This window comes from Myotis daubentonii, chromosome 3 (genome assembly GCF_963259705.1).
Source record: "Myotis daubentonii chromosome 3, mMyoDau2.1, whole genome shotgun sequence".
Lineage (NCBI taxonomy): Eukaryota > Metazoa > Chordata > Mammalia > Chiroptera > Vespertilionidae > Myotis > Myotis daubentonii.
Genome location: NC_081842.1, coordinates 21,844,893 through 21,872,400, shown reverse-complemented (window position 1 = coordinate 21,872,400; position 27,508 = coordinate 21,844,893). Strand labels below are relative to the sequence as shown.

General features: G+C 39.7%; 1 protein-coding gene and 1 pseudogene across 1 annotated transcript in view; both read right to left on the bottom strand.

Moving 5' to 3' along the window:
• LEKR1 (leucine, glutamate and lysine rich 1) overlaps positions 1-27,508 on the bottom strand; it is a 117,585-nt gene that overhangs the window by 10,447 nt on the left and 79,630 nt on the right. Inside the window, exons 7-11 of the mRNA XM_059686878.1 lie at positions 26,140-26,217; positions 25,599-25,802; positions 15,774-15,867; positions 10,842-11,006; positions 6,986-7,285 (exon numbers count right to left, since the gene is read on the bottom strand). Coding sequence (XP_059542861.1) covers positions 6,986-7,285; positions 10,842-11,006; positions 15,774-15,867; positions 25,599-25,802; positions 26,140-26,217 — 841 coding nt within the window. The remainder of the gene's footprint in view (positions 1-6,985; positions 7,286-10,841; positions 11,007-15,773; positions 15,868-25,598; positions 25,803-26,139; positions 26,218-27,508) is intronic.
• LOC132232046 (U6 spliceosomal RNA) lies at positions 8,899-8,998 on the bottom strand (annotated as a pseudogene).

Sequence of the window (27,508 nt, the reverse complement as noted above, 5' to 3'; positions counted from 1 at the left end):
GAGGGACACTCCCCCCCCCAGTGCACGAATTTCGTGCACCGGGCCCCTAGTCCTATATAATAAAGGGGTAATATGCAAATAGACCAAATGGCAGAACAACCAAACAACCAATCAAAGCGTAATATGCTAATGATATGCTGAGGCTGCTCAACACAGTGCTATGATGTGCACTGACCACCAGGGGGCAGATGCTCCTACTGGTAGCTTAGCTTGCTGCTGGGGTCCGGCTGATTGGGACTGATTGAGATGGGCCGGACACACCCTGGAGCCCTCCCTTGTTCCCTCCCCGGCTCAGTCGTGCACTGGTGGAGTCCCTCAGCCTGGCCAGTGCCCTCTCACAATCCGGGACCCCTCAGGGGATGTCAGAGAGCCAGCTTCAGCCTGATCCTATAGGCCACTCCCCTTGGGAAGGCGCAAGACTCAGGGTCTATGGCTAGCAAGTGCTGCTGCAGCAGCGCAAGCCTCTCCTGATTGGGACCGATTGGGCACGAGCCCAGGGCAGGCACAGTGGTGCCTGGATGAGCGGGAGGAGCAGGTAGGAGCTGCAGGAGGCATTAGACTGCAGGTTTCGGCCCGATCCCTGCAGGCCACCCAGAGGGGCCCCCACCCGTGTACGAATTCATACACCAAGCCTCTAGTTGATATATAAGCCTGGTTGTCTGTATTCTGGGAAGTGACGGGGTGAAGTAGACTAGAAGGTCTCACCCTTTAATATACATACTTTCACTCTAGCCTTATCCCATACTCTGCTGTATCCTTAGGTCCAAAGCCCCTCACATTGTTTTTCTAGACTGTAAGCCTTTGGTACCAGCCAGGAGAGTGGGTAGGGGCAACTTGGGTTTAGGGAGGGCATCTGAGCATCTCTCTGCTGCCGGAAGCCGGTCCATCCTTGCTGCTTGACACAGTCGCTGCAGGAAAGAAACATCTGCACAGCATATGTTTCAAGGGACCTGGCGTATATAGCATACTGTTCTTAATATGTTTGCTCCCCTTAGCGCTGTGTGTTTTAACCAAGGTCACCTCTCCGAGAAAGGTTGAATCCCCAGGTAGGGATTTTCCCTGAAGTTAGGGAGGGAATAAAACCCCTCAACTAAGTGCCAGGCGGGTAATTAATCCCTTTAACTACGAACAATCATGCTTAAACTACATAATCTTTTCTCCCTGGAATGGAGATAAGAAACGCCCTAACCTTTGTAATAGAGATTGATAGGATTGAATCAACTGGTATAAATACAGTTGTAACAAGACAGAAACATACAGAACTCAGAACACAGAACTCATGAGACAGAACTCAGAACACAGAACTAAGGACACAGGGCTTGGAAGACAGGACCAAGAGAGACAGAGCCTAGGCACAGAACCTACACAGAACGTTCTCTAGAGACAGAAGAACTTCGCTGGCGAGAGCATGCCGAAGGATCCTGGACAGGGACTGGCCTCGGAGCCTGGAGGCGGAGCCTGGCGAGAGAGCATGGCAGGGATCCTGGACTGAACCTGACTGCGGAGATTGGCAGGAGAACCTGACTGGAACCTGGACACTGAACCTGACTGGAAAACCTGTACAGAATCTGGCAGCAGAGCCTCTCTGGAGATCAAGACCAGAACTTGGCTGGAGATCCTGGCTAGGCTGCTGATCAACTGAACGCTGTCTCCGTGTCCTTCCTTCTTCGCCGACTCCGTCCACGCCTTTGGGGACCCCTGGACCTGCTGGGGTTGGACCCCGGCACTCTGCTCCTTTTATAATCATTCAAACAGTCCTATTTTCAAATCCACTCTTCTCTCCCTCTTTCAGAGGTATCTGGTGTCTCTAACTCTGGGGCCATTCCACTGCTGTGGCACATAATTGGGTTTGGTCCTGTTAGGATCTTACCCCATTCCCACATTCTCCTGAGGCATTAGGTTTCAATGTCCTATAGCAGGGGTCCTCAAACTACGGCCCGCGGGCCACATGCAAATACAAATATTGTATTTGTTCCCGTTTTGTTTTTTTACTTCAAAATAAGATATGTGCAGTGTGCATAGGAATTTGTTCATAGTTTTCTTTTAAACTATAGTCCGGCCCTCCAACGGTCTGAGGGACAGTGAACTGGCCCCCTGTTTAAAAAGTTTGAGGACCCCTGTCCGATAGTCTGCTAATTTCCTTTCACCCATACTCTGCTTTCCATTTTCCAAAATGTAGTTGACATCTTTTTCATCTGGAGTCAACTCCTCTCTTGTTTTCTTTTCCTTATGAATTTATTCACTTTTTATTAATTTACTGTCATTTTAGTGGTGTTTTGGGATGAAGTAGAGATGAACATATGTGTTCAATTCTCCACGTTTAACAAAAGCATCCCTTTCTATTTTTGAATATCTTTCATCGTCATTAGATGGCACAGGAGCTGGTAGAATTTAAAACTTCTGCCCCTTTGTTTTCTTTATAGCCTTAACACAACAAAATATCTTGAATTCTCTGTACTTGTTTTTCTTTGGTGGTTATACGTGAACTGGGTTTTTTGCTTTGCTTTTTAAAATTCACTACATTCTTTTTCTGGATCACAACAAGGCCCATAACAGTGGGGCCACGCTGCCCTGACAGGGCTCACATGGAGCTAGTAGGAAGGAAAACTGGCAGCAAAAAGCGTGTGCTCTATTTTAACCTGCCTTTAAATGGTAATGTCCTATTCTCTAACACTTTATGTGTTGTTGTTGTTTTTTCCGACTTCCCTTTCTTTTTAACATTGTGTTTTTTTTTATTGTGAGTCCGCACCCTCAGAGGAATTTTCAGGGCCCCCTTTCACATTTGCATTTCCCATACAGTTTTATTTTCCATTTTCTCTCTTCTTATTGACCTGTAGCTTTGTGGCTTCACCTTCCTGACCCTTGTTTCTGTGGCTGCTCTCCCATAATCCCCGCTCCACACAGGAATGCCCATTTTGCCCTTTAGAAGCTACGGCTTTCCTCCTATCCTTGAGAACTTTCTTCATACAATGAAAAGCAAAGTCCACCCATTCTCTGGCCCCTTGAGCGAGAGCAGGACTTTCCTCTCCTTAATTAGCTTTCTTATTAGAGCACTAATTTATCTTCATTCTAAGGGGAATTTGTTCTCCACTTAAATGTGGCTTTTCTTCTCTAGGACCTAAGAAATTTCAAGTGTCTGGAATGCACGGCCAAAATAGTGGTGCTTTTCACTTTATATGCTGCAACCTCCGTTCTTTTGGCCAGTAACGCCAATCACTTTTATTTGCTAATTTCCCATTTTTATAAGAAATTCTGGATGGTGGCATGCTTAATCAGAGAAGCAGTCTCAATTATTTACTCTTACTGTTCAGTTATAATTATTTACCTTCTACTGGAAAATCTAGCCTCCCCTCCCCTCTCTTCATCCCAGCAAAAGGAAATTTGCCCCCCTGGCATGTCCTTAGATAACTTTCCCTGTGGGATGATCCCTCTCTACTCCCCAGTAATGATCTATAATCATTTGTATACCATCTTGGCCTCCTGTATCTTTCAAAAGTCTGCTTTATATATTTTTAAATCTTTATTGTTGAAAGTATTACATATGTCTCCTTTTCCCCCTTGACCCCTTTCTAGCCCTTCCCACCCTCCGCCCGAGCGGCTTCCTTCTACAACTAATGAGCAGGAAGAGCTCCAAATGTAGCTCCTTTTGTCTGAAAATGACATTCACTGTTCACTTTTAGTCATTTCTCTTGCCAAAATTACCTCGAGGGGCCCTGAGATTGGTAGCCCTAAAATGGCCCTCTGTGCTTGCCCTCCTGCTATTCTCACTCATGTGCAATCCCTTTGCTCTGACTGTGGGCTGGGCTTATTGACTCGTTTATGATGAGTAGAATACAGCAGAAGCAATGGGATGTCACTGCTGAGATTAGATTACAAGAAGACTGTGGCTTCTCTCTTGGGCACCCTCTTTTGCACTCTCTCATTCTTGTTCACTTGCTTGCTCTGAGGAAAGCCAGCTGCCCTGTGGTGAGCTGCTCTATGGAGAAGTCTATGCTGTAAGGAACCGAGGGAGGCCTCTGGCCTCCGGAAAGGAGCTGAGACTCTGAGCCCAAGAGCCATGAGGAAATAAATCCTGCTCACAACCACAAAGTAAGCCTGGAAGTCAGTCCTCCCCAAATTGAGCCTTTTATGAAATGGCAGCCCCTGACAACCTGATACCAACTTCATGAGAGGCCTTGAGCCAGGGGCACCCAGCTAAGCCACATTCAGTTACTTGACCTACAGAAATTATCTATACTAGTAATAGAGGGATATGCAAATTGTCTGGGACACCATCACAGTAACAGTAATGACCAAATAGCAGGTTGCATGGGGCAACCAGGCTGGCAGGGGGGTTAGTGAGGGACGACTAAATGACGGAACAGCAGGCTGCGTGGAGTGACCTGGCCGGCAAGGGGGTTAGTGAGGGACGACCAAATGATTGAAAAGCAGGCTGTGTGGGGCAACCAGGCTAGCAGGGGGGGGCATTTGGGGGCAACCAGGCCATCGGGGGGGCAGTTGGGGACAACCAGGCCAGCAGGGGTGACCAGGCTGGCAGGCAGAGGCGGTTAGGGGTGATCAAGGCTGGCAAAGGGGCCAGCTAGGGATGGTCAGGCAGGCAGTTAGGTGAGCAGTTAGCCAGCAGTCCCAGATAGTGAGAGGGATGTCTGACTGCCGGTTTAGGCCCAATCCCGGTTTCCCAAGAGGTCCCGGATTGGAGAGGGTGCAGGCTGGGCTGAGGGGACTCCCCTTCCCACGTGCACGAATTTTGTGCACCGGGCCTCTAGTGAGCTAATAAATGTTTGTTGTTTGAAACCACTGAATTTAAGGCTAGTTATTGTGCAACAATGGAAAACTAATATAGGCCCTTAAGGACAATTTTTTAACTTTAGTCTATCCTTTTTATATGGTAAGTTTCTGTTTAGGCCATTCTTTCCTCTTGATGTCAATTTAATTACTCAAAACTTTCTTTAAAGTCCTCTTTGAGAGCAGAGAATGGCTGTGTCAGTCTTGTTCATAATGGCGGATCTAATACCCAGCACAGGGTCTGGTACCTGGATAGATGCTCAATATATATTTTGTGAATTTGACCTGTCTTTTTCTACTTGTCCTAGTTTATAAATTGTTCCTCACTTTCCACATTGTCATCTCTTTGGGGATTCTTACAATTTTAGAGCCTGGGAAATTAGCAAACCTGGTCTAGATGCCTTGACCTTTCTCTCCTTTAACCTGCTGTCCCTCCACTAGACCGTCAACACTCCTGTCTCATTTTTAGCAAAATTGCATCACCTCTCTCCCTCTCAGGGTTTCTCCAGCGGAGCTGAGTCCTGTGTGCCTCCCCTCACCCCTGCCTGCACTGGTGAGGCAGCTCCTTTACTACGGACACTGTGCTGCCCTGCTCCAACAGAAGACACTCAATCATCTGACCCACTAAGTATCTGGCAGAATAAGTAGTGTGTTTACTGTCATTTTAAAGTAAAAAAAAAAAGAAAGAAAGAAAGAAATGAGGCTTGGAGATGAGTGCTAAGACCAGGGGTCACGAAACTTAGAAGCAGAATCGCTGTAACTCAGGCTTCCTGAAAGAGGAAACGCTATTATCAATGAATGTTGGCTCCACCATGCTGTGTGACCTTCTAGAAGTTATTCAATCTTCTTGAGTCAGTTCCTCATTTATAACACGGAAATAATTTCTACTTCTTAGGGCTCTTTAGGCATTGCTCTTGACCCAGCATTCTGTCCATTTCCATTTTAACTTACTTTAATAACTACTTTGCAAAAAAATTACTTTATGAGTATAAAGATGGCATATACTTTTTACTTTGCTTGATAATTTAAATACAGCAAGAACATGGTATATTTAGTTGTTAATAATCAATGTTATTACTAGCACTTTCTTTTTATTCCTTTAGTAAGATGCCCATAAAACCAACAAAAATATTACTTGTCATTAACATTCAGAACCTTCCTCCATTTGCCTTTATTTGCTATACTGTCATATATGGGATCACATATTCTGATGTGACATAACTTTGGTGACTGGAGAGTAGATTAATTGCTCAACTGTCTTAGTCAGTTCAGGTTGCTATAACAAAGTACCATAGACGGAGTGGCTCAAACAACAAATAGAATTTAGTTCTCATAGCTCCAGAGGCTGGGAAATTCATGATCAAGTCACAAGCAGACTTGGTGTCTGGTGAGGACTTGCTTCCTGGTTCAGAGGCGTTCACTCCCAAGTCCTCACATGGTGGGAGGAATAAAGGAGCTCTCTGGTTCTCTTTTTATAAGGCCACTAATCCGTTCATGAAGGCTCTACCTTCATGACTTAAATACCTCCCAAAGTCCCCGCCTCTCAATAATCATCACATTGGAACTTAGGTTTCATGACTTTTTCAGGGACATAAACATTCAATCTATGTTTGTTTCTGCCTAGCAGTTCAGAAATCAGACTTTTGTTAGAAAAAATTAATCAAAATATGTCTACTCGTTTAAATAAAAACACTGCTAAAATAATTATGCATACGTAAGAAAGAAGACCAACACATGTAAATTACCTTATAAATTTAGATTGACAGAAAGATAAATCCTTAAAGAAAAAGCACACATAAGATATATTATCCAAACATGATCTGAACTAAAAGCAGCAAGTGCTCTAAAAGGTTTTTTTTGGCAAAAATTTAATGTCAAAACCAGCAAGACATATAAAAATGACTAATCTCAGATGTTTTAAAAGGTCGTTTGCAACACAGTAGAACTGGGTGGTGAGAAAACCTTAGCGATTATGTAGTTCGATATATTCATTTTACAGAAAAGGAAGCCAGTTCCGAAAGGTTAAGTGACTGTCTAGTTAAGGACAAAACCAGGATGTGATCCCAGGCCCCTGACTAACAGTCCAGAACTTTTTGCCTGACACCAAGCTGTCTTTTATGCTTGTGTTTGTTTGTTTGCTTGTTTGTTTTTTGAAGGAACATGTGTTCTCTAACAGCAGTGGTGCCGTGGTCTGTCCTACCTCTTGCTGGGACTGCTGAAACTGCTGTGTCAGCTGTGTCTGTTCCAGCAGCACTCTTTCCAGTTCATCAGACTTCTGTTTCATTTCCTTCCTCAAGTCCGCTGAAGCGCAGTCACTATTGTCAATTTCCTTTTTCAAGCGAGACTCAAATTCTGCAACCAGATTTTTAAGGTTTTCAATTTCCTTCTCCTTCGACTCAGATTCTTCAGTATATTGGACACGGGATTCATGGAGCTGTTTTTCAAGAGTGGCCACTTGCAGCCTTAGATCTCTAGTGGCGCCTGCGATTAAGTCTGATATCTGTAAGATAAATCTTGTATTAGTTTTTAGGCAGTATCTCTAGGTAGACACAGAGTTCTTATGGTTTTAAGAGGCTTATTCTAAATAATCAGTGTACTCTGCTGATCAGAGGAAAACAAACCCTATGACATATGTAGGCTTCCGAGATTTTCTTTTTAAAAGTTAAGACTAAAACTTTTATTTTTACCACCTTGAATGGATTGCATTAATCATTTGGGCATCCTTGGAAATATATAAATCTCTGTAACTGGATTAAGCTGCCAAGAATAGCTTAAGTTTTTATCTGGATTCACTGTAGAGTGACTTTGTGATGAAAAATGCCCAATGCTTGGGGACTCATGAAGGGGAACACAGCCATTATATTTTATTTGTATCAGGCCAATAAGTTTTCCTTTGAGATTGTTTTCTTTCTTGTCTATACTGACTGGAGGGAGCTCAGAAACTACACCTTCTAGAGCAGCGGTCGCTAGCCTTTCGGACTTCACTGACCACCAGTAGGCTGCGGTCCACCGGTTGGCGAATGCTGCTCCAAAGGTTTCCTTAAACAAGCGGTTGCCAACCTTTCAGACCTCATGGACCACCAGTGGACCACTGGTTGGTGCCCGCTGGTTGGTGCCCGCTGTTCTAGAGCATTACTGCCCACTAGAATTCTCTGTGATGATAGAAATATTCTGGGATGTCCAATAGGGCACCCACTAGGCACAGGTGGCTTTTGACAGTGGTGTGCTCGTAAATGTTTAACAACTGACTCACAAGCACACACAAGCCAGGTCTTATGTCATCTCCACAGCATAAATACCCTCACCATGACCCAGTCCAAGCTACCAAGGTGGCATCACTGATGGCTGAGCCGGGAAGAGATGCACACCATAGGCTCTCACTTGCCAGTACCGCCCAATGAGCATTGGAAATGTGGCCAATGTGAAGGAGGGACTGAATTTTTCATTTGACTTCTATTTAATTAATTGAAATTTAAGTAGTCACATGTGGCTACCACAGTATACAGTGCAGTTCTAGAGGATGCCAGAACACTGTAAAATATACTGCTTTTCAAGGTGGTGCCTCTAGGTAAAGAGAAGAGAATGACGGTCTTTAGAAGGGAAAAGACTGCTTGTTTTCTCTCGCCTTGAAAAACAAAACAAAGAACAGAAAACAAAGCAGGAAGAGCAAAGCTGCTTCTGATGAAACATATCCTTATTGTTTATGCCACGGATATTGTCAAGTAATACATATTAGGACAACAAGAAACCAATCCATGGAGAATCTGGAAAACATTCAGAGACTAAAGTTCCAAGGATTTTGTGAACTATTCCTTAAGAATTAAGTCTCCCAAATTTGTTCCAAATGTTAAATTTACATTAAGAATAACTTCTGCAAGAAATCTATTCACCACCCTTTGTAATTTTATAAATTAAATTAATATTCCATGATCTCCAATTAATCCAGGAAGGAAGAGGGTCACTGCTAGTCCTGGACAGTAGTTTCCATCACCCGGAGGAGACATGGCACCAAAACAGAGCAGGTTGTCCCTGGGAGGTAGGCTCACATGGCCACAAGTGTGTTCTGATTTTTTAAAAAGGGAGTCAACATTTAAAATTCAAAGCGTTTACTTTAAAAATCTGGATTTACGAATTTGCGTGTCATCCTTGCACAGGGGCCATGCTAATCTTCTCTGTATCGTTCCAATTTGAGTATATCAATAAAAAAATATTTTTATAAAAATAAAAAGTAAAATAAAATGTAAAAAAGCAAAAAAAAAATCTGAACTTATAATTTCTCTTGAAAAACTGAAACCCCTGGCAAGTTGGGGCCTGCCTTTTGACATTGCCCTGCAGATGGGACCCTGAGACAGCAGTCCTGAGGTGAGGCGGGGGGTGGGAGGGCATGCCAAGGGGAGCCAGCGGTGACCTGGGGGGCCGGGGACAGCGGCTGGGAAGCAAGAGGCCTGTCTGGGAGAGAACCTGCCTCAGGGAGGCTGAATCTTTGGTGAGCCAAAGCTCCAAGTTCCCCGTATGTGCCCATTGTTCCAATAGGATGTCACTTTTATGATAAAACACAAATTGAAAGGTAATATTGGAGAGTATTGTGCTAAGGGAAATAAGCCAGTCAGAAAAAGACAAGTATCACATGATCTCACTTATATGTGGAATCTAATGAACTAAATAAACTGACGAACAAAATAGATCCAGAGACATTGAAGCATGCAACAGACTGATGAATTTCAGAGGAAAGAGAGGGGTGTAGGAAGAGATTAACCCAAGAACTTATTTGCATTTGAAAATCGTGCACTGGGAGAGGGGGGTCTCAGCCCGCCTGCACCCTCCCACAGTCCAGGAGCCCTTGGGGGATGTCCAACTGACGGCTTAGAGCGGGCCTAACACAGCAGTTGGATATCCTTAGCGCTGCCACGGAGGCAGGGGAGGCTCCCGCCGCCGCCACCACCACTGCGCTCACCAGCCATGAGCCCAGCTTCTGGCTGAACTGTGCTACCACTGTGGGAGCTCACTGACCACCAGGGGGCAGCTCCTGCATTGAGCGTCCGCGCGTCATAGCGACCAGTCCCAGTGGTTCACCGTTTGGTTGGTTTGCATATTAGCCTTTTATTATTTATAGGATATGCATAACCCATCGATAGACAATAGTGCCGTGAAGGCCTAGGGAGGGGTGGGAACCAGGTGGAGGGGGACAATTGGGGGAAAAGGGATATCTGTAACACTTTCAACAATAAAGGGAAACATTATGAAGAATTTCAAAACAGCATCTGCAGAGCATTTCACCCAAAGCATGAGGCCTTCCTGAGTATGGAGCCCTGTGATACTGCATTTATCATACAATCTTGTAGCCGGGCCTGCCTTTGAGAAGGTTGTCCCATATCCCCTGTACACCAAAGCAGAGGCCATTCAATCCCATTTGATGCTTACTTTACACAGACTGTTAATGATTTTATTCAAAATATTGCTTTCCCCACTGCATCTTGGTTAATACACACACACACACACACACACACACACACACACACAACACAACACATGCATACTACTACACTCAGGCCTTATAAAAACAGAGAAACCTTAACAAAACTTTAAAGTATATTTAGGGCACATTCTTTCAGAAATTATGGAGGTGGTTACATTTTAAAAATATTTCCCTTCAAAAATAGTTGGAATTGAAAATATTTACAATTAAAGAAGATAGGCTTTAGTTGTTAGAAAATTTTTAATTATGCCAAACACCTCATTATCTTTTGATGTTTGATATTTGATGAGTTGGAATAGCTAATGATGCTAATTATTAGTTACATAATTTATGCTGTTTTAAAAAATAAATTTATTTTTATAAAAAATTCCCTACATAGCTGGATTGCATGCTTGTATAATTCATATCAGCTATTTGTCTGGAGAATATCCAAACCATTCTATCTATGTGGCTAAAACAAGGCACAGTGACTATGAGGAAAACTGCTGGAGTTATAAATACTGTAGTGCTCTCAGGAGGAAATAACCAACATCCATAGTGTTAAACCCATTAAGTAATGGTGATCATCAGAATGACAGACCTTCATTTGTAGCTCCTCTTGTTCTTTCTTATACTTTTGGATTATTTCTTGGTGTTTTTCCTTTTCAATATCAAGTTCCAGTTTAGCTTCTTCCTTAAAGAGAAGAGCTTGCTCCTCAAATTCAACTAAATGTTGGGCTCTTTCCTTGGCGAGTTCAGCTTCAATCTAAAAAATAGCATTTAACACTCATATAAAGTCATTTTACCATAAAATAAGTAAATTAATCTTATTTTCAGGCTCCAATTTTTTTTAAATCCTCACCTGAGGATATTTTTCTATTGCTTTTTAGAAGCAGTGGAAGAAAGAGGGAAAGACAGAGAGAAATATCGATGTGAGAGAAACATATCAATTGGATGCCTCCTGCATGAGCCCTGACCAGGGCCTGGGCCGGGGAGGAGCCTGCAACCAAGCATGTGCACTTGACCGGAATTGAATCCGGGTCCCTTGGGTCTGCAGGTTGATGCTCTATCCTCTGAGCCACCACGGCTGGGCCAGACTCTAATATTTTTTAAAATTCTAATTCTAATTCAAAAGATTAACCTAATTTTTAAATTCTAGTATTTTTTAAAAAGTTGACTCAGAACTTAGGCCAGAAAAATTGATCTTCTAAGACCTGAAAATAAGTAGAAAAGTTAGAACAATATATGATTACAGTTTTGAGAAATACTAATAGCTTTGTCTTCCGTACATTTATACTGTGAACACAGTCCTTGCCAGCAATCCTATTTTTAAAAAATTTTGAGGCCCTTAGACTAACTTCTGTTGAAAGTCAGAGGGGATATAAAGTACAAATGTTGAGTTTTAATGGTCCTTTCTTGATGGAGACCATAGATGATCATTTTAATGTGATTGTGGCCAGAAGGTTGTTTAAGGAGAACATGTGTCAGTAATGCCTGTATTCATATTTTGACTCAGATAGAATCACAGTGCTGGAAGGAACCATAGAAATCCCTTAGCTCAATTTCTCAAGCTTTTATGACTAGTGGAAAGAATAAACAAGGATTTTGGATTTAGATAGAGTTGAGTTTAAATCCTGGTTCTGACACTTTCCAGTTGAATGCTGTTAATTGTGACTATAATTTTTCCTGGTGGGGTTATGACTAAAGTTCCCTTGGGAGTCCTTATGAGGATGAAATGGGATGAAACATCTAAGTGAAGCTGTAGCATGAGCAGGGTTATAATAGTCCTTGGAGATTACTTCTATGCCCCGATCCCTCAGTCTCTACCATGGAATCCACACCAAATGATTGTCTGCTCTGTGCCTCTAGACCATAGAAACTGTAACTCACTCCTTTCCCAGCAGGCATTTCCATTTTCAGACAGCACTAAGCATTCGGCACTGCTGCCTTTAGCTGAGCCAACATCTCTCTCCCTGTGGTTTTTAACCACTGTTTCTGGCTCTGCTACTGGAGCAAGAGAGAGTCCTGGATTCCTTCAGGCCTGAGAGTTCATCTAGTGAGATTAGAGAAGGGATCCCAGTGACAGGCTGGCTCTGGATTTACACTGTGCCATGATTCTAAATTCTCAGGGGGAGTTAATGCCAGACAACTTGGGAGAAAAACTGTCAAACCTGATTTAGTGAGACTCTGTGGTTGAGGTCACCGTAAGAAGAGGAGAGCTGTCAATCCGCATTTCTCAAGGGAACACTGAAACCAGATTACCAGGAAACAGAGAGATTGCTAAGAAGGTTTGTGGGAAGCCCTTTAAATGAAATAAAATGCAGACAGAAGCCTAGCTCCAGTGTGGGGTCATTGGGTTTACTGCACTGAGTACAGGTCTGAGCATTTGCCCCAAGGCAAAGCAATTATATCTACATTCACTGCAATAAATTCTTTTGGCTCTCTCAAAATCAATTTCTGGATTGTTTAGGGAAAAGGATGCTGGTGATCATTTAGAAACATACAGGGTTGTTCAAATGTGTTGCTCTTGGACTACTAAAGACAAGGAACACCTTAGGGCAGTGGTTCTCAACCTTGGCTGCACATTAGAATCACTTGGGAATCTTTTTAAAATCCTGATTTCTGGGCCTCATCCTCCGGAAATTCTGTTTCTTTGTTACTGATGCTGTGGCCTCACCCCATAACAAAGAAACAGAATTTTGGAAGATGAGGCCCAGAAATCAGGATTTAAAAAAATTCCCCGGTGATTCTAATGTGCAGCCAAGGTTGAGAACCACTGCCTTTGGGGCACTCAGAAAAAAAGAACAGATGTTCTTGTGAATTCCAGGCACTTACATCCACCTGCCTCCTGGTAGCCATTTAGGAACTTCTCAGGTGTCTCAAATAAAGTGTCTGAACCAGAAATCTTGATACAAAAACCTGTCTCCACCTGTTCTGCCCCCAGCCCTCCCCATCTCAGGACTCAGAACCACCATCCATCTAGTTATTCAAATCATTCCCCTCTCTCCCTTACCCTCCACACCCAGTCCAGCATTAAATCCTGTTCATTTTGCCTTTACAAAATAAAAACTGGATCCTCTTATTCCCTCTTAGTGATTTCTCAGTGCATTAGTATAAAATCAAAAGGCCTCTACATGATTTTCTACAGGGCCACTACCAGCCTATATGACGCCATCATGTGAATCAACAGAGCACCTCTTCCCTAGATGAATTCAGCCTCACGCCAGGCACAGTACTTGGTGAGCAGAGCACAGGCTGGATTGCAGCCCCCTTCTCTCCCGTGGCCTGTGTTATCGTGCAGGGCACGACCCAAACGCCGTCTCTGGCAGCCCTGGACTTCTCCAACCTAACTTTCCCCATGTGATCACTGTGCTCCAGCCACACTGGGATAGATAAGTCAAGAACACATGAACAAATCAAATGCAAACCATTTGGAAAGATCGCAAGGTATGACTGTAAGAGTTAACGGCCCACCAGATACCTTGACAATATTTTAAAAAACCCAACTAAGTAACATTTTTTAGAAGCTCAAGAACAATGTTGAACTATTTGTTTTTAAAAGACCTATGTACTATTTAAAACTAAGTCAAATTAGCATTCCAGCTATAGGAGATTTATAATTGCAGAATTTTCACTGAATAGTAACACCATTGTGCATTTGGAACCAATTTTAAATGTTCAGCATGTACATTAATTTTCATTCTTCACATCGAAACAACACTTCAAGTAAACAAAAATCCATGGCAATTAGTAAACATATAGTTATTTTCAAATGTGCCATCCTTGTTGCATAGCAACAGTTGATTTTGTTATGTGCTTTTTACGTACTCTAAAGTAATTAAGCACAGGCACAAATGGCTGTCTACATTTTTTAATGATAAAAGCACTTAAGTTATGAAGTTTATTCTAATATGTGTATTATATATTTATAAAGGGAACACTACATTCCTACGCAAAGGCACAGTGACCCAAGAAAGAGATGACAATGTCATATTAGTGATTCTTCTTTCTCATGAGAGGACTTTCAGGGAACTTTTTATTCATAGCCTCAATAGCTAACACAACCAGGACATAATTATCATATCTTGGCTTTACTGATCTGGATCTTGATTTACTGCTAAGCTGAATTATAAGATTTATTAATAAGAAGTCATGCCCGCTCAACAAAATGAAATGTTATAGAAAATTATACCTGCCAAAATACACCTATGATGTAATTAATTTATTAGAAAGATATCATGGTCTTAGTAAGAACTTACAGAATCCTATACAGGTTTATTTTCATCATCAAATTAACAGCATAAAGCAAGAACATAATACTCTTATATGGTCAGATGCCAACACTAACTTGGTCTACTGGCTGCATTAGCACCTCAGGGACAGAACACAGTGTTCAGTAATACTAGAGTGGATCATGAAAACAAAGAGTTCACAGGAGACCGTATCTAAAAGTTCTTCCTGGGGTGTGGCTGAGGAGATGAGAAACTTATACACAAGCAAAGGCAGGAAAGTTCACTCTATCAGTCTAAGACAGTGATGGCGAACCTATGACATGCGTGTCAGAGGTGACAGGTGACACGCAAACTCATTTTTTTGGTTGATTTTTCTTTGTTAAATGGCATTTAAATATATAAAATAAATATCAAAAATATAAGTCTTTGCTTTACTATGGTTGCAAATATCAAAAAATTTCTATATGTGACATGGCACCAGAGTTAAGTTAGGGTTTTTCAAGATGCTGACACGCCGAGCTCAAAAGGTTCACCGTCACTGGTCTAAGAGGAGCTAAGGAGCTAAGGGAAGAGAAGGATTTGTAAGTCTCTATAATACTTTCATGAGTGAAATTTTTGAGTCAAATATGGGATTTACAATATGTCTTCATACATACTGCCAAACTGCTGTCAGAAACATTGCTGTAATTTCCAGTCCCATAAAGAATATGAAACATGATCTCACTAGTCCTTCAGTGCAGTGCAAAAACCACTCTATCAAGTGGATGTGTGAAAAATAATCTCTCATTGTTTTAATGTGGTTTTTTTTATTGTTAGTTAGGTTGATCATCTTTTTGTTTTTTTAAACATGGATCAGTAAAGATGGGGGAATGTGAATAAGAATAGATTCACCAACTGAGGACACTGAGACTAATAAAAATTAGAACTAATTAAAGAAATATGAACTTTAGAGAAGAAAAGAAAAAGACCATGCTACAATATGAAACAAAATAAGAATGAGACACTTAGAGCAACTTTAGTTCATATTCCCAAATTCAATTGTTGCCCATATGAATCAATTTAAATCATAACCAGAAAACCAAGGCAGCAGTTAATGCTAGCAATAGGTACCAGCTGGGGAAGAAAAAGAGTTGGGAAGGCTTCAGTGCACTGTGCATTGTGCATTGGTCTAGGAAATTCCAGAAGAAAACAAATGTGTGCATAGAAGCAAAGAAATCTTTTTGGAATAATCTTCTAGCAAACAAACAGAACTTTAAAGAAGCAAATAAGACACATGCTGATGAAAGCTACATTATCATTACCTTCTCCCTCCAGTTGGCATCATCCAGCCGCTTCTGTCGAAGGGCTTCCTGCAGCTGCTCAATGCTCTTCTGATGTGAAATCAGCATCAGTTCCCTGAAAACCATAAACCTGACAAATGAGTCAAGTCTCATCCTTAATACTCTAAGTTGCACATCTTGGTTCAGAGAATATAATTTCACAACTTAGTCTGTTTATTCTCTTTAGCAAGATAGATAGATAGATAGATAGATAGATAGATAGATAGATAGATAGATAGATAGATTCTACTAGATATGATTTTAACTGTTAACAATAATTCACAAACACTGCATAGTAAGGTATTTTCTCAGGCTTAATTTTTGTGTAATAAGTAATGCTATTTTTGCATGAAATAGTAACAACATATATGGATTCACAAATATAATAAAATGTTATACATTGTGGTTCTAAAGTTTATGACTAAATTCTAACACTAGACAATATTTTGCTTTGCTTTGTTTTTTAAAGGAAAATATGTTGGGATGTGCCATAAAATCAGCACGTTTGTGGTCTCTGTTAGATTTATCTTTCTTTTACTTATCTCAAATGCTGATTGGAACACACCAAATCAAGTGGGGGATAAATTCTGAGGTGTGATATGGAATAGTACAAAACAGAAAATTGAAAACACAAAGAATATTTAACATTTTCATCCACATAAATGGATCCCAAAGCTTAGTTTGTGATCCTCCAGGTGGAGGTAATGTGGGGGATTTGTGTGAATCTTTCCCAGAGGCACCCAAATTAGCATTTGACTATCACAGGTAGTGGCAAAAGCATGCTTCAGGGGTCCTCAAACTATGGCCCGCGGGCCATGCAAATACAAATATTGTATTTGTTCCCGTTTTGTTTTTTTACTTCAAAATAAGATATGTGCAGTGTGCATAGGAATTTGTTCATAGTTTTTTTTTTAAACTATAGTCCAGCCCTCCAACAGTCTGAGGGACAGTGAACTGGCCCCGTTTAAAAAGTTTGAGGACCCCTGGATGCTTGTTGCTTAGGGTTCCTTCCTGTTTCTATAATCATGACTCTTCTGTCTTTCTATGTAGGAGATTCTTCTCCGTTCCTTATTTCTCTTCCTAAGCCCTTTGTTTTCCATCACCAACCTCTTCCGTTCACTCTGATCCCTTTTCTCAAACTCGTGACTTTCATTTGTAACTGCTGCTGGACATCTGTATCCTAGTGATGCATCAACACCAAAGATTTCACACATTAAAACGAAAATTCACCATCATCTCCTGCAATCTTGCTTTTCCTTTTGACTTCTGAAAACCTTTCTTTAACAATCAAAAGCTTTGTTTGAAATCCCTGAGTCATCTCCAACTCTACCTTCTCCTTGTTCTACCACATCCACTCAATAACAAGCTCTATATATTCCACTTCCTCCTTGTCAAACTATTTCTTCCCTTCTTTTTCCCACTACCAACTTCATTAAGCTTCTTGACTTTATCTTCTGCCTAGAGTATCATAACATACCCTCAATCTATCTCTTAATCTCTATTCTAGTCTCACTCACAGTATTATTAAAATTTTTTTTTACTGTAATGAAAATAGTGCCTACATTTCTAGTCTAGAAAATTTTAAGAACACAAACATAAGAAAACATATTTAACTTGGTAACCAGAGTATAAATATCACTTGAGGGAAACTGAGAAAGCAAAACTTTCCAGGCTTCTCTTTCCAGAAAATGTGTTGGACAAGGTGCCTTTACACTTTTCTACTAAAAATAAATAAAATTATTTTTATTATAGAAAATATAAAAATTCATCAATTAACTGGACAAAAAGTGAGAAAGATAAAGAGGACAAAACTCAAGTGAAAGAATGGACACAGTATCAGTGGAAAACTACTGAAATCTGAATAAAGTCTTTCGGTTAATTACATTATACCAATGCTAAGTTCTTAGTTTTTTGCAGAAAAGTGGTTATGCCATGGTTAAGAAAGATAGGCTAAATGGAAAACATCAACTCTGTACTGTCTTTGTGGCTTTTATATAAATATAAAATTATTCCAAACGAAAGGTTAAAAAATAATGAAATGAATTGGAAGAACCCCAGCAATAAGTAGAGCACTGAAGCTAACTCTCATCTTGAAAGTACTTTCCAAATATGATGAACTTGAGCTTTAAAATTTACAGCCATGAAGGGCACAGGAACAGGAGACAAAGGAAGAGTCTAAGAGGACACTCACCTGAATGAAGTTGCATCTCAAAGAGCTACTTACAGTATATGTGTGAAATTCATGCTCAGTATGTGTAAAATAAAAATAATATCTCCTCTCAAGGTACAAAAAGGAAACTACTGGCTTTGAATTTGGGTGCTAAGTAGAGGGGGAAATACAAATATCTCATAAGAATTTGTAGACACAAACCAACCCTAATGCAAATTTGTATCCTGAATTCATATTACCTGAGTGGTCCCAAACACTTCATGTTGAAAAGAAAACTTAAAGTGGTGCTAGTTAACCTTGCCTCCAGATGCCTGGTAGGAAAATACCAATATTTTTGGGAAAATCTATCTTAAAAGTGGGGCTCAAAGAATTCCTACTGATAAAGATATAAGACCTATGAGATCATAGTGTTAAAAAAAATCACAAAATATTTTTTAAAAGCCACTAACAGGAAGAATGAATAAACACAAAGGTAGCATAATCAAACTCATGAATTCTAAAGTATTAAATTTTCATATACAGAATATAAAATAAGGATGTTCAATACAGTAAAATAAAGAAATAAGAGTGATTTAAATGACTAAGTTTGAAAAAGAACCAAAGTGAACTTGTAGAAATGAAAAATATGGTAGCTGAAATTGAATACTCTGTGAATGGCCATGTAGCAGATTATTCATAGCTGAAAAATGAAGTGATAAGCTGAAAGGGATATTCAAAGAAAGTATATAGAGTGTGGTACAGGGAGTCAAAAATATAAAAGAGAAGTGGCTATATGGAAGACAAATTGAAAATATTATATATATATATATATATATATATATATATATATATATATATTCATTATTTCAGAAGCAAAGGAGAAAGGGAAAGGAAGAAATATCTGAGGAAAATATTCCATATTGATGAAAAACAACAACCCACAAATCTAGAAGCTCAATGGATTCTAGTAAGATAAATAAAAATAAATCTTACATCTGAGCACCTGGTAGTGGAAAATTAAGAACATCGAAGTTAAAGAGATCTTAAAAGCCAAAGAGAAAAAACACAAAACTACATTATCTTCCAAGGAACCCAAATAAAATAAAAGCTTATTTTCCAACAGAAACAAAAGAAACCAAGAACAGTAAAATAATATGTTCAAAATCCTATGAGAAAATAACCAGCAACCTAAAGTTGGGTACCCAGCAAAACTATCTTTAAGAATGAGACTGAAATAAAATATGCTCAGATAAATAAAACCTGAGTGTTTAGCACTAACTAAAGGACCTTTACTAAAGGAGCATGAAATAATATGCTTTGCAGAAAGGAATATATTCAGAAGCAAGGTCAGACATGCCAAAAGAAATAGTGAGCAAAGGAACTGACAAGCACACAGGTGTTAACTGGAGATGCTTTTTTATTCCTAGTTCGCTGAGAACCACAAAATGCAGGTTGGTGGTTTCCTCTGTGGGAGAATGCAATGCAGTGGAATTGGGGAGAAGCACGAGGGACTCCAAAGTTAATGGCAAAGTCCTTTTTCCTAAACTGAGTGATTGATACATAGACGTTCATTGTGTTGTACTTCTTCATACTTTACACCTAGATAAACCTTCTATGTATCTACTCAATATTTATAAAAACGAATGATAAAACCTGAATATAGAATGTGTATGTGGAGGAAAGAGAATTAAAGGGAGAGACCAAGGTAAGAGAAGGGGCAGGTTAGTCGTACGGTGGGGTTTACTGACCACTCTGCACACTATGAGCAAGGCGGTGTCATCAGGCCTTGGAGGGACAGAGGTGACTGGGGAAGGCAGGGTCCCTGTCCAAAGCGTGCTCAAAATTCATCAATGCTAAAAGAAGCTTTATCTTTGAAAGTGTGAAGCAGACCACCAGGTTCTGATGCTTGCTCAGCAGTCTGTAGGCTGGAGAACAGCAAGTGACACAAAAGGAACAGAGGAGGAGGACACGGCCATTCCTGTCTCCTCTGCAGACTCATCTTCCTCTACGTGTCAATTAATACTTGTGTTCTCAGCACTTTGTCCTGGCCCTTTTTACTTTCTTCTCTTTCTCTAGGTGATCTTATCTACTCTTATAATTAAAATGCAATGGAGATGCTGACAGCTCCCAAATTTTATCTCTAACTCATATCTGTTTCGATGCATCTGACTCATGTATCCAACTCTTCACCTGACTGCTCTAATTTTGTATTTCAGAGACATCCAAAACTTAACTTGCTGGTAATCTCAGAGGCTTACAGTACTAGTTTACTTTTTGCTTGTTAGGTGTCATCTGCGCTCTGCTCTACTTTTTGTTCCAGGATGCAGGCCAAAGAGCAGCTTTTACCTGGAAATGTTGATTTTATAGTTTATAGAAAAGAAATGTTACCAAACCTTAAGACCTGTTAAAGCTTCTGCTTAGAATGATACACATCACTTCTCTTATATTTCAGTGTCAATAACATGTCAACAGCCATGTGTGATGTCAAACAAATGGGGATAGCATAGTCCTCTCATTAGGAAGTGCACAGTAAGCCACCTGGCACTCAGTGGACTCCACTGCCACTCCGAGATCCTACTGGAAGCCACTATGAGGATTCCCGCCCTGGAGGTGGGAAACATTCTTTGCTTAGTCTATGGTTCTTTCATGTGGAAGTGATTTCTCAGTCCAGTTTTCTCCACGGTTCCTGGCTTTCCTCTCTGCTATGTCCTGGTCTATGTTGACCACATCAGAAGAGGGCATTAGAGATTCTCCCTGTTGGGAAACAGGTTTCTCAACTTTCATCCTTTCCATAGGCTATTTACCTTATATGGCAAAAGGGACTTTGCAGATGTGATTAAGGATCTTGGGGTGTGGAGACTATCCTGGATTATCTGGATGAGTCCTAAGTGTAATCACCAAGGTTCTTTATATGAGAGAAGAAGGTTAATGTGGGGGAAGGTGATGATGTGAAGACAGAAGCAGAGATTGGATTCATGGGTCCAGGACCCAAGGAATGCCAGCAGCCTCTAACCTAGAAAAGGCAAGGAATGGGTTCTACCCTGGAGCCTCCAGAAAGAACCAGCTTTCCTGACATCTGGATTTTAGTCCCTGAACACTAATTTGGTTTTCCAACCTCCAGAACTGTAACAAATTGTTGTTGTTTTAAGCCACTAAGTTTGTGTTAATTTGTTATAGCAGCAATAGGAAACTAATACAATGGTCTGCCTTCAAGTGATATTATGAAACTTCAGGTATAAGATTAGTATCTATAATAGTAAACTTGGTCAAAAAAGGAGCAGCAGTCAATGGAAATAAAGCAGCACTTCACCTGGTTTCATAGAATGTCAGTATCACAGAATGGATGTGGCTGGCCGTATGCTTGTTAGAAGTGGCCTGACAGCAGAGTTCTGGCCATTTCATTCACTTTCATTTCCTAAGCCAGGTTTCCTATTTGAAAAGAGGTCTTACTGATTAGAAAATTCCAAGAAGCATTTTCAGATGGGTGCCTGTGAGTACTTTACAAGTTATATTTACTATTAAAATGGATGGTACTGAATATTTAAGATGCTTGAATTTCAGTCTCCCTGGAGATAGCTATAATTTTTTTTCGTTAATCCTCACCTGAGGATATTTTTTTCCACTGATTTTCAGAGAGAGTGGAAGGAAGGGGGAGAGACAGAGAGAGAAACATTAATGTGAGAGAAGACATCCATTGGTTGCCTCCTGCACGCACACCAACTGGGGTCGGCGATTGAGCCTGCAACTGAGGTAAGTTCCCTTGACCGAAATCAAACCTGCAACCCTTCCCTTCTGTCTGCAGGCTAACACTCTATCCACTGAGCCAAACTGCGACAGGTTTGATAGCTATAGATAGGTGAAATAGCTATAATTTTGATACCACCAAAAAGTAGAGTGCATTTCATATACTTTCCTCTGATGAACCCAGTACAAAACACCCCACTGTTAAGTGTATCCTTTTAGAACAAAACTGGGAAAGTCTAGTATATTAGGGAAGCTAAAATACAGTAGGCCAAGGTTGGAATGATGTTAATGAAGTATAACTATTCACTGAAGTTTCAAAGAATTATTAAGTTCCTTATGAACTTGTACAAAATATAAGGTGTTTTGAGTGAACTGTTATAAAAATTATAAACTTGCACTTGTGATGGTAAGTTTGCTTGATCTGACTACAGAAATAAAGATGTCTTTGATTCCTCATAACTCCAAGAGCTCTTCAGTGTGAGTCTTTCGTGGGGCAAGGCAGAAAGAATAATTCTATGTGATATTACAAACAGTTAACTGTCCTTGATTTGCATGCATATAAATTTCCTGGTTAACCTCTCCCTACCCACCTCCCCATCCCCTGGACAAGGTGCAAGCTCTTCCATAGTGTGCTATGTGAGTGTGGTTTTTATTTTTTGGATCAGGAGTTCCTTTTTCATGCACATAATCATCTCTACATGCACTAGTCAGTGCCTGTTCCAAGCTAATCAAGGGTGGGTGCTGGGCGGAGAGGGGTCAGTGTGGAAACAAATCCAAAGGGGGCATCTGTAATATTTTCAACAATAAAGATAAATTTTAAAAAAGAAAGAAACTGATAAAGAAAAACAATATTGAGCTGAAAGAACCTATAAAGAATCAGCTTGGACTCTAGTGGGCCTTTCTGCTAGAAGTGTAGAGGAACGATAAGAAGTGAAACACAATTGTTAGAGACATATTCCATCTTTTCCATGTTATAAAAAGCTGAAAATGTGCAGCTATTTTTGGATGTCATGCAGCTATCCAATTTACTCTTTAGAACCAATTCTACAGATATTGCTGCTTTAGGTTTATAGGAAACAACACAAAATTGGGTCCTAAATTTGGATTGACTAAGAATCCAATCAAGAAGATTTTCACTAGAATACAGAATTGAACTCCCAGCTCTGATTTTTGGCAAGTCAGAAACTCTCTGAGCCTGAAACACTGGGGGCTTCTGAGTTTTAAATCCTGTGATCAGTGGTTTGATTGGGATTAAATTCATTCCCATCCACACATCCAATATTTATTGAGTGTCTACCAGGTGTCAGGCAGTTTTAGACTCTAGGGATACAGTAGTTTTTTCTAGCCAGTCTTTGGCAATACATGAATGCAACTCCCAATTTTTAGAAGAAATGAAGATTCTGAGTGGTCGGTGTCTTTCTGAAGTGGTGTTATTCACAGGAGGCAGAGCTGGCTCCAGCTCGTACCAGCCTAGGACTGTCTGCAGTATGTAATGCTGCCTTCACTTTTCATATTTGGGAGAAGGGCTGGCCATCTGTAGCATTCTACCCCGCAATTTCACCAGATATATTTTTTAAAATAATGTTTTAGGAGTTGGCACAATAGGCAAACTAGGATCTACTCACAATTAAGATTATTTATTTTTAAAACTTTAACTTTTAAGTTCTTAGACCGAAAAGAAAATGAGACTCTAATTTCTTGCATACACGCAAACATCGAGATTCCTTTAATTGTAGTTAAAAACGTAACTGCAAACAAATGTCAAACCATAATGCCAAATGACAGCTTTCAGTTCTGTTTCACAAGTTGTTCTAAAGGAGATGTCTTCACATTTTCAATCAAAGAGATAATTTTGATTTTGTCACAACTCCTGCCTCCGTGAAAAGCAGTAAGTCTGTGATATAAGAAGTCAGCCTCTTGCTCTGAGAGCTATCGATGGAGAGGAAATCAGAGAAAGAAGTGAGTCTTGGGGGGGAAACCCCAATGAGGTTTGTTATTTTGGAATGATATTCCCGAGGACACTTCATTTCATAATCCTTTACTAATAGGATAGCATCCAAATGGAATCACTCCATGGGCTAAATAATCTCTATAACTCTAAGAGTAAGGCAGATAATCTTGAATTCAACAGACACTTACTGAATATCTACATCACACGTGCAGGGTAGAAAAATTAATAAGATATGATCTTTGAGGGGTTAGCAATGTAAGGAACGACGATAGGGAGGGAACCAATACATTTTGAGCACCGACAATCTACCAGGCATGATACTAGATACGTTAATCTTCACAAGAAGACAGCTGTTACTAATATGCCCATTTTACAGATAAGGAAAACGAACCTTTAAGTGGTTAAGTTGTCTAAACTTGAGACTGGTCAAGGTGAAATACATACCTATGTTTGCTTAACTCTAAAGTCCATTTTTAAAAATACCAAGCCACACTACCAAAAGCTCACAAACCTTAAAACATTGCTTCCAGCTCCCTTTCTATATTCTATGCTTCTTATTGCTTCTAGCCTCCATGAAAATAGGACAAGCCTCAATGAACACAAATCTTCTCTTCCTCTAGAATGTGCTGTGGAATCTTTGTAAGCTCCACTTCTGATTTTACCTGAGAGTAGAAGACAAAACTCACCATTCTATGTTTATTTATAGTGGGTGGGAGAATCCTGAAAGACTGCAAGGGTGGGGGAAGAAAGCAAGGGACACCAAGGAGGTACCCTGTTTTTTTCTGCTTTCTGCAGGGCTGGGAGGCCCCTGAAGACCATGTTACAACATGGTTGAGAAACAGCGGTCACATGGACAAAAGCTGACAAAATCGGGCCTTTTAAGGCAGATGCTGAGGGAATTGTGCAAACTGTAGGAGAGGCAACGTGGGTTATAAAGGTTAGACACAAGGACCCTGAGCAAGAAATTTACCTCGCTTAACCTATTTCCTTATGTGGAAAATGTGCAAACTCACACCTGCTCCACAGGTGAGGGCCACAGCTCCGTGAGCCAGTGCAAATTTAAAACTGACTTCCCCTCTGGGTTGGTGAATCAGGCAAAGTGTTCCTTTTAAGTTTGATGTAGTCCCATTTGTTTATTTTTTCTTGTGTTTCCCTTGCTCAAGGAGATATGTCAGAAAAAAATATTGCTATGAGAAATGTCCTAGATTTTACTGTTATGTTTTCTTCTAGTATTTTTATGGTTTTGAGTCTAACATTTAATTCTTTAATCCATTTTGAGTTTAATTCTTGTGTACGGTGTAAGATGGTATAAGATCTAGTTTCATTTTTTTTTTTGCATGTATCTGACCAATTTTCCAAACACTGTTTATTGAATAAACTATCTTTACCCTATTTTATGTTCTTGCCTCCTTTTCCAAATATTAATTGACCATAAAGGTGTGGGCTCTATGGTCTATTGGCAAAAATATCTAGGAAGGTTGGATGAATATGTTTCTTAGCATCCTTGATACTACCTCAACACCAGAGGTAACTGTGCTTATGGCAAGTCCTCAATAAGAGGTGTTGACAAATAACAAAGAGAAGAAAAGTAGAAAGCAATAAAAGAAAAAGTGATATAAGAAGAGTTTTCTCTACTGGAAAATGCCAGACTCCACCAGTGATTGGTCCAAGTAAAATTCAGTAGAGTATCACACGTGGTCTTTTTTCAATCTTTTCAATAAAAATCTAACACCAATGTGGGTTCCAACTCTACTTTCATTAACTAACTGTATGACTTTAAGCAAGAAATTTAACCAATTTAAGCTTTAGTTTGATCCCTGTAAAGTGAGGTCATGAGGTATAATAACCTTTCAGGTGAAATACATCTTTAATCCTGGGATTTCAGAACCTTGATGTTTCAAATATATGTGGAATACTGTCATAAACATTAACTATTTTTGGAAGAAATTATTCTTCACTGCACCTTTCATTTTTCAGTGTTATGACCTCTTCCTTTGTCTGGTTCAGAAGAGTTTTGGTTGTCTCTAGTTCATTTTCTGCAAGGTTAATCCTCCTTTTTATATCTTCTTCTTGCCTTTCTTTTGCAGTCAGTTCTTCCTGTAAAGTTTTATGTAGTTGCTGACAAGCTATTAAAGAGTCTTCTTTTTCTTTAAGCAATCTAGAATGCCTAAAAAGAAATCGAAAAAAATCCATCAATGTGCATTAGATAATACATTTTCATGTTTATCAAAAGTATGGAAATTTTCATTTGAAATTATAGATTATAACTTTAACATATAGAAATTAAGAATGCTAAGGAAACAGATCTGTTATTAAAATTTTCCCATCTAGATAGAAGCAAAAGTCAATAAGCAGCTTCAAGATATTATAAACTTGAATTAGGTAATATATATATAAACAATACAATAAGAAAGCCAAAGTACATATTAAATAAAATGTTATTTTAAATGTGGTTTCAAACTCAATTACTAAAAAATATTAATTAAAATATTTGCAATGTATACCTTGATTCAAAAATAACGGATTCAAACTTCAGTTTTCTAAGTTCTCTTTGACAGTCATCAGCTTCATTAGACTTTTTCCTAAAATAATACAAAAGTGGTTCAAATATTTTATTTCAAAATAGTTAAAGTATAACTGTTTTCCCTTTTTTTAAAAAAAAATCCTTAACCAAGGACATGCTTAGAGAGAGGAAAGGAGAGAAAGAGAGAGTGCGAGCAAGGGAAGGAGGAAGGGAGAGAGGAATACTGATGTGAGAGAGAAACACGGATTGGTTGCCTTCCCTCTGCTTCCTGACTGGGGATCAAACCCACAACCCAGGTGGGTGCCTTGACTTGGAATTCAACTAGTAATCCTATGGGACATGGAACAACATTCAACCAATTGAGCCACTCTGATTGGGCCGTTTTCCTTTTTGTAAAGGTGTTTTTCATTTATTACTTTTCTTATCTTTATATTCTATTTGTGGTTATATATGCAGATTTCCTTGAAATTAGAAATATATAGTCTAAGGATTTTTCCTTGCCAAAATAAATCAATTCTGTTAGTCTGACAATAGGGTTTTTCTTTATCATTATTTTATTTAGAAAAACATTCTTAGTATCTTCATATTATTTCTACTTTTATGGCCAAGTAAGCTCCTATCAGACTGATCTCCATTTAAGTAAAAGTCTAAACTTTGGATACCATTTTTGAAAAAAAATGAAAAACCCCTATATGAAGGTATTGGAAAGTAACCAAGCAGGCAGATTCTGGAGGGATATTAACACTCGGAGTGAGGTTTTTACTTGTTTGCTTAATGATTTTACAGTCTACACGCACCATGTGGGGGAAACTAAAATTCTGATAGAAAACTGGTAGCAAACTCACAGTCATTCTGGCCTGAAGAACTAGAGCATAGTGTTTGGGGAAACCACAGCTGCTGTGAAGGATAAACCCTGAATAGGAGAGAGCCAGAGAGAAGGATCCCAAATGCTGCATAGAAACTCTGCCCACATGTCTGGCTGAGCTCAGAACTACATGTGCACAGGGCATATTCCTACCAGCCTAGATAAAGATAAAAGAACGAAACTATGAGGCCAAAGTAATTGTCTGATAAAGCAACAGCATCCTGCCATTATTTGGAGAAATATAACAGAATCTAGAATCTCCATAACATAACATTCACAATGTCCAGAATAAAAATTACTCATATAGGAGAAACAGAAAAGCATAGCCTATTCTCAACAGAAAAGATAGTTAATAGGGAATGACTCTGAATTGAACCAAATATTGAAATTCACAAAGATTGTTAAAGGAGCAATTATAATTCTGCTCACAGAATCGACTCTAATTAATGAAAAGATAAGAAAAATCTTAGCAGAGAAATAGAAA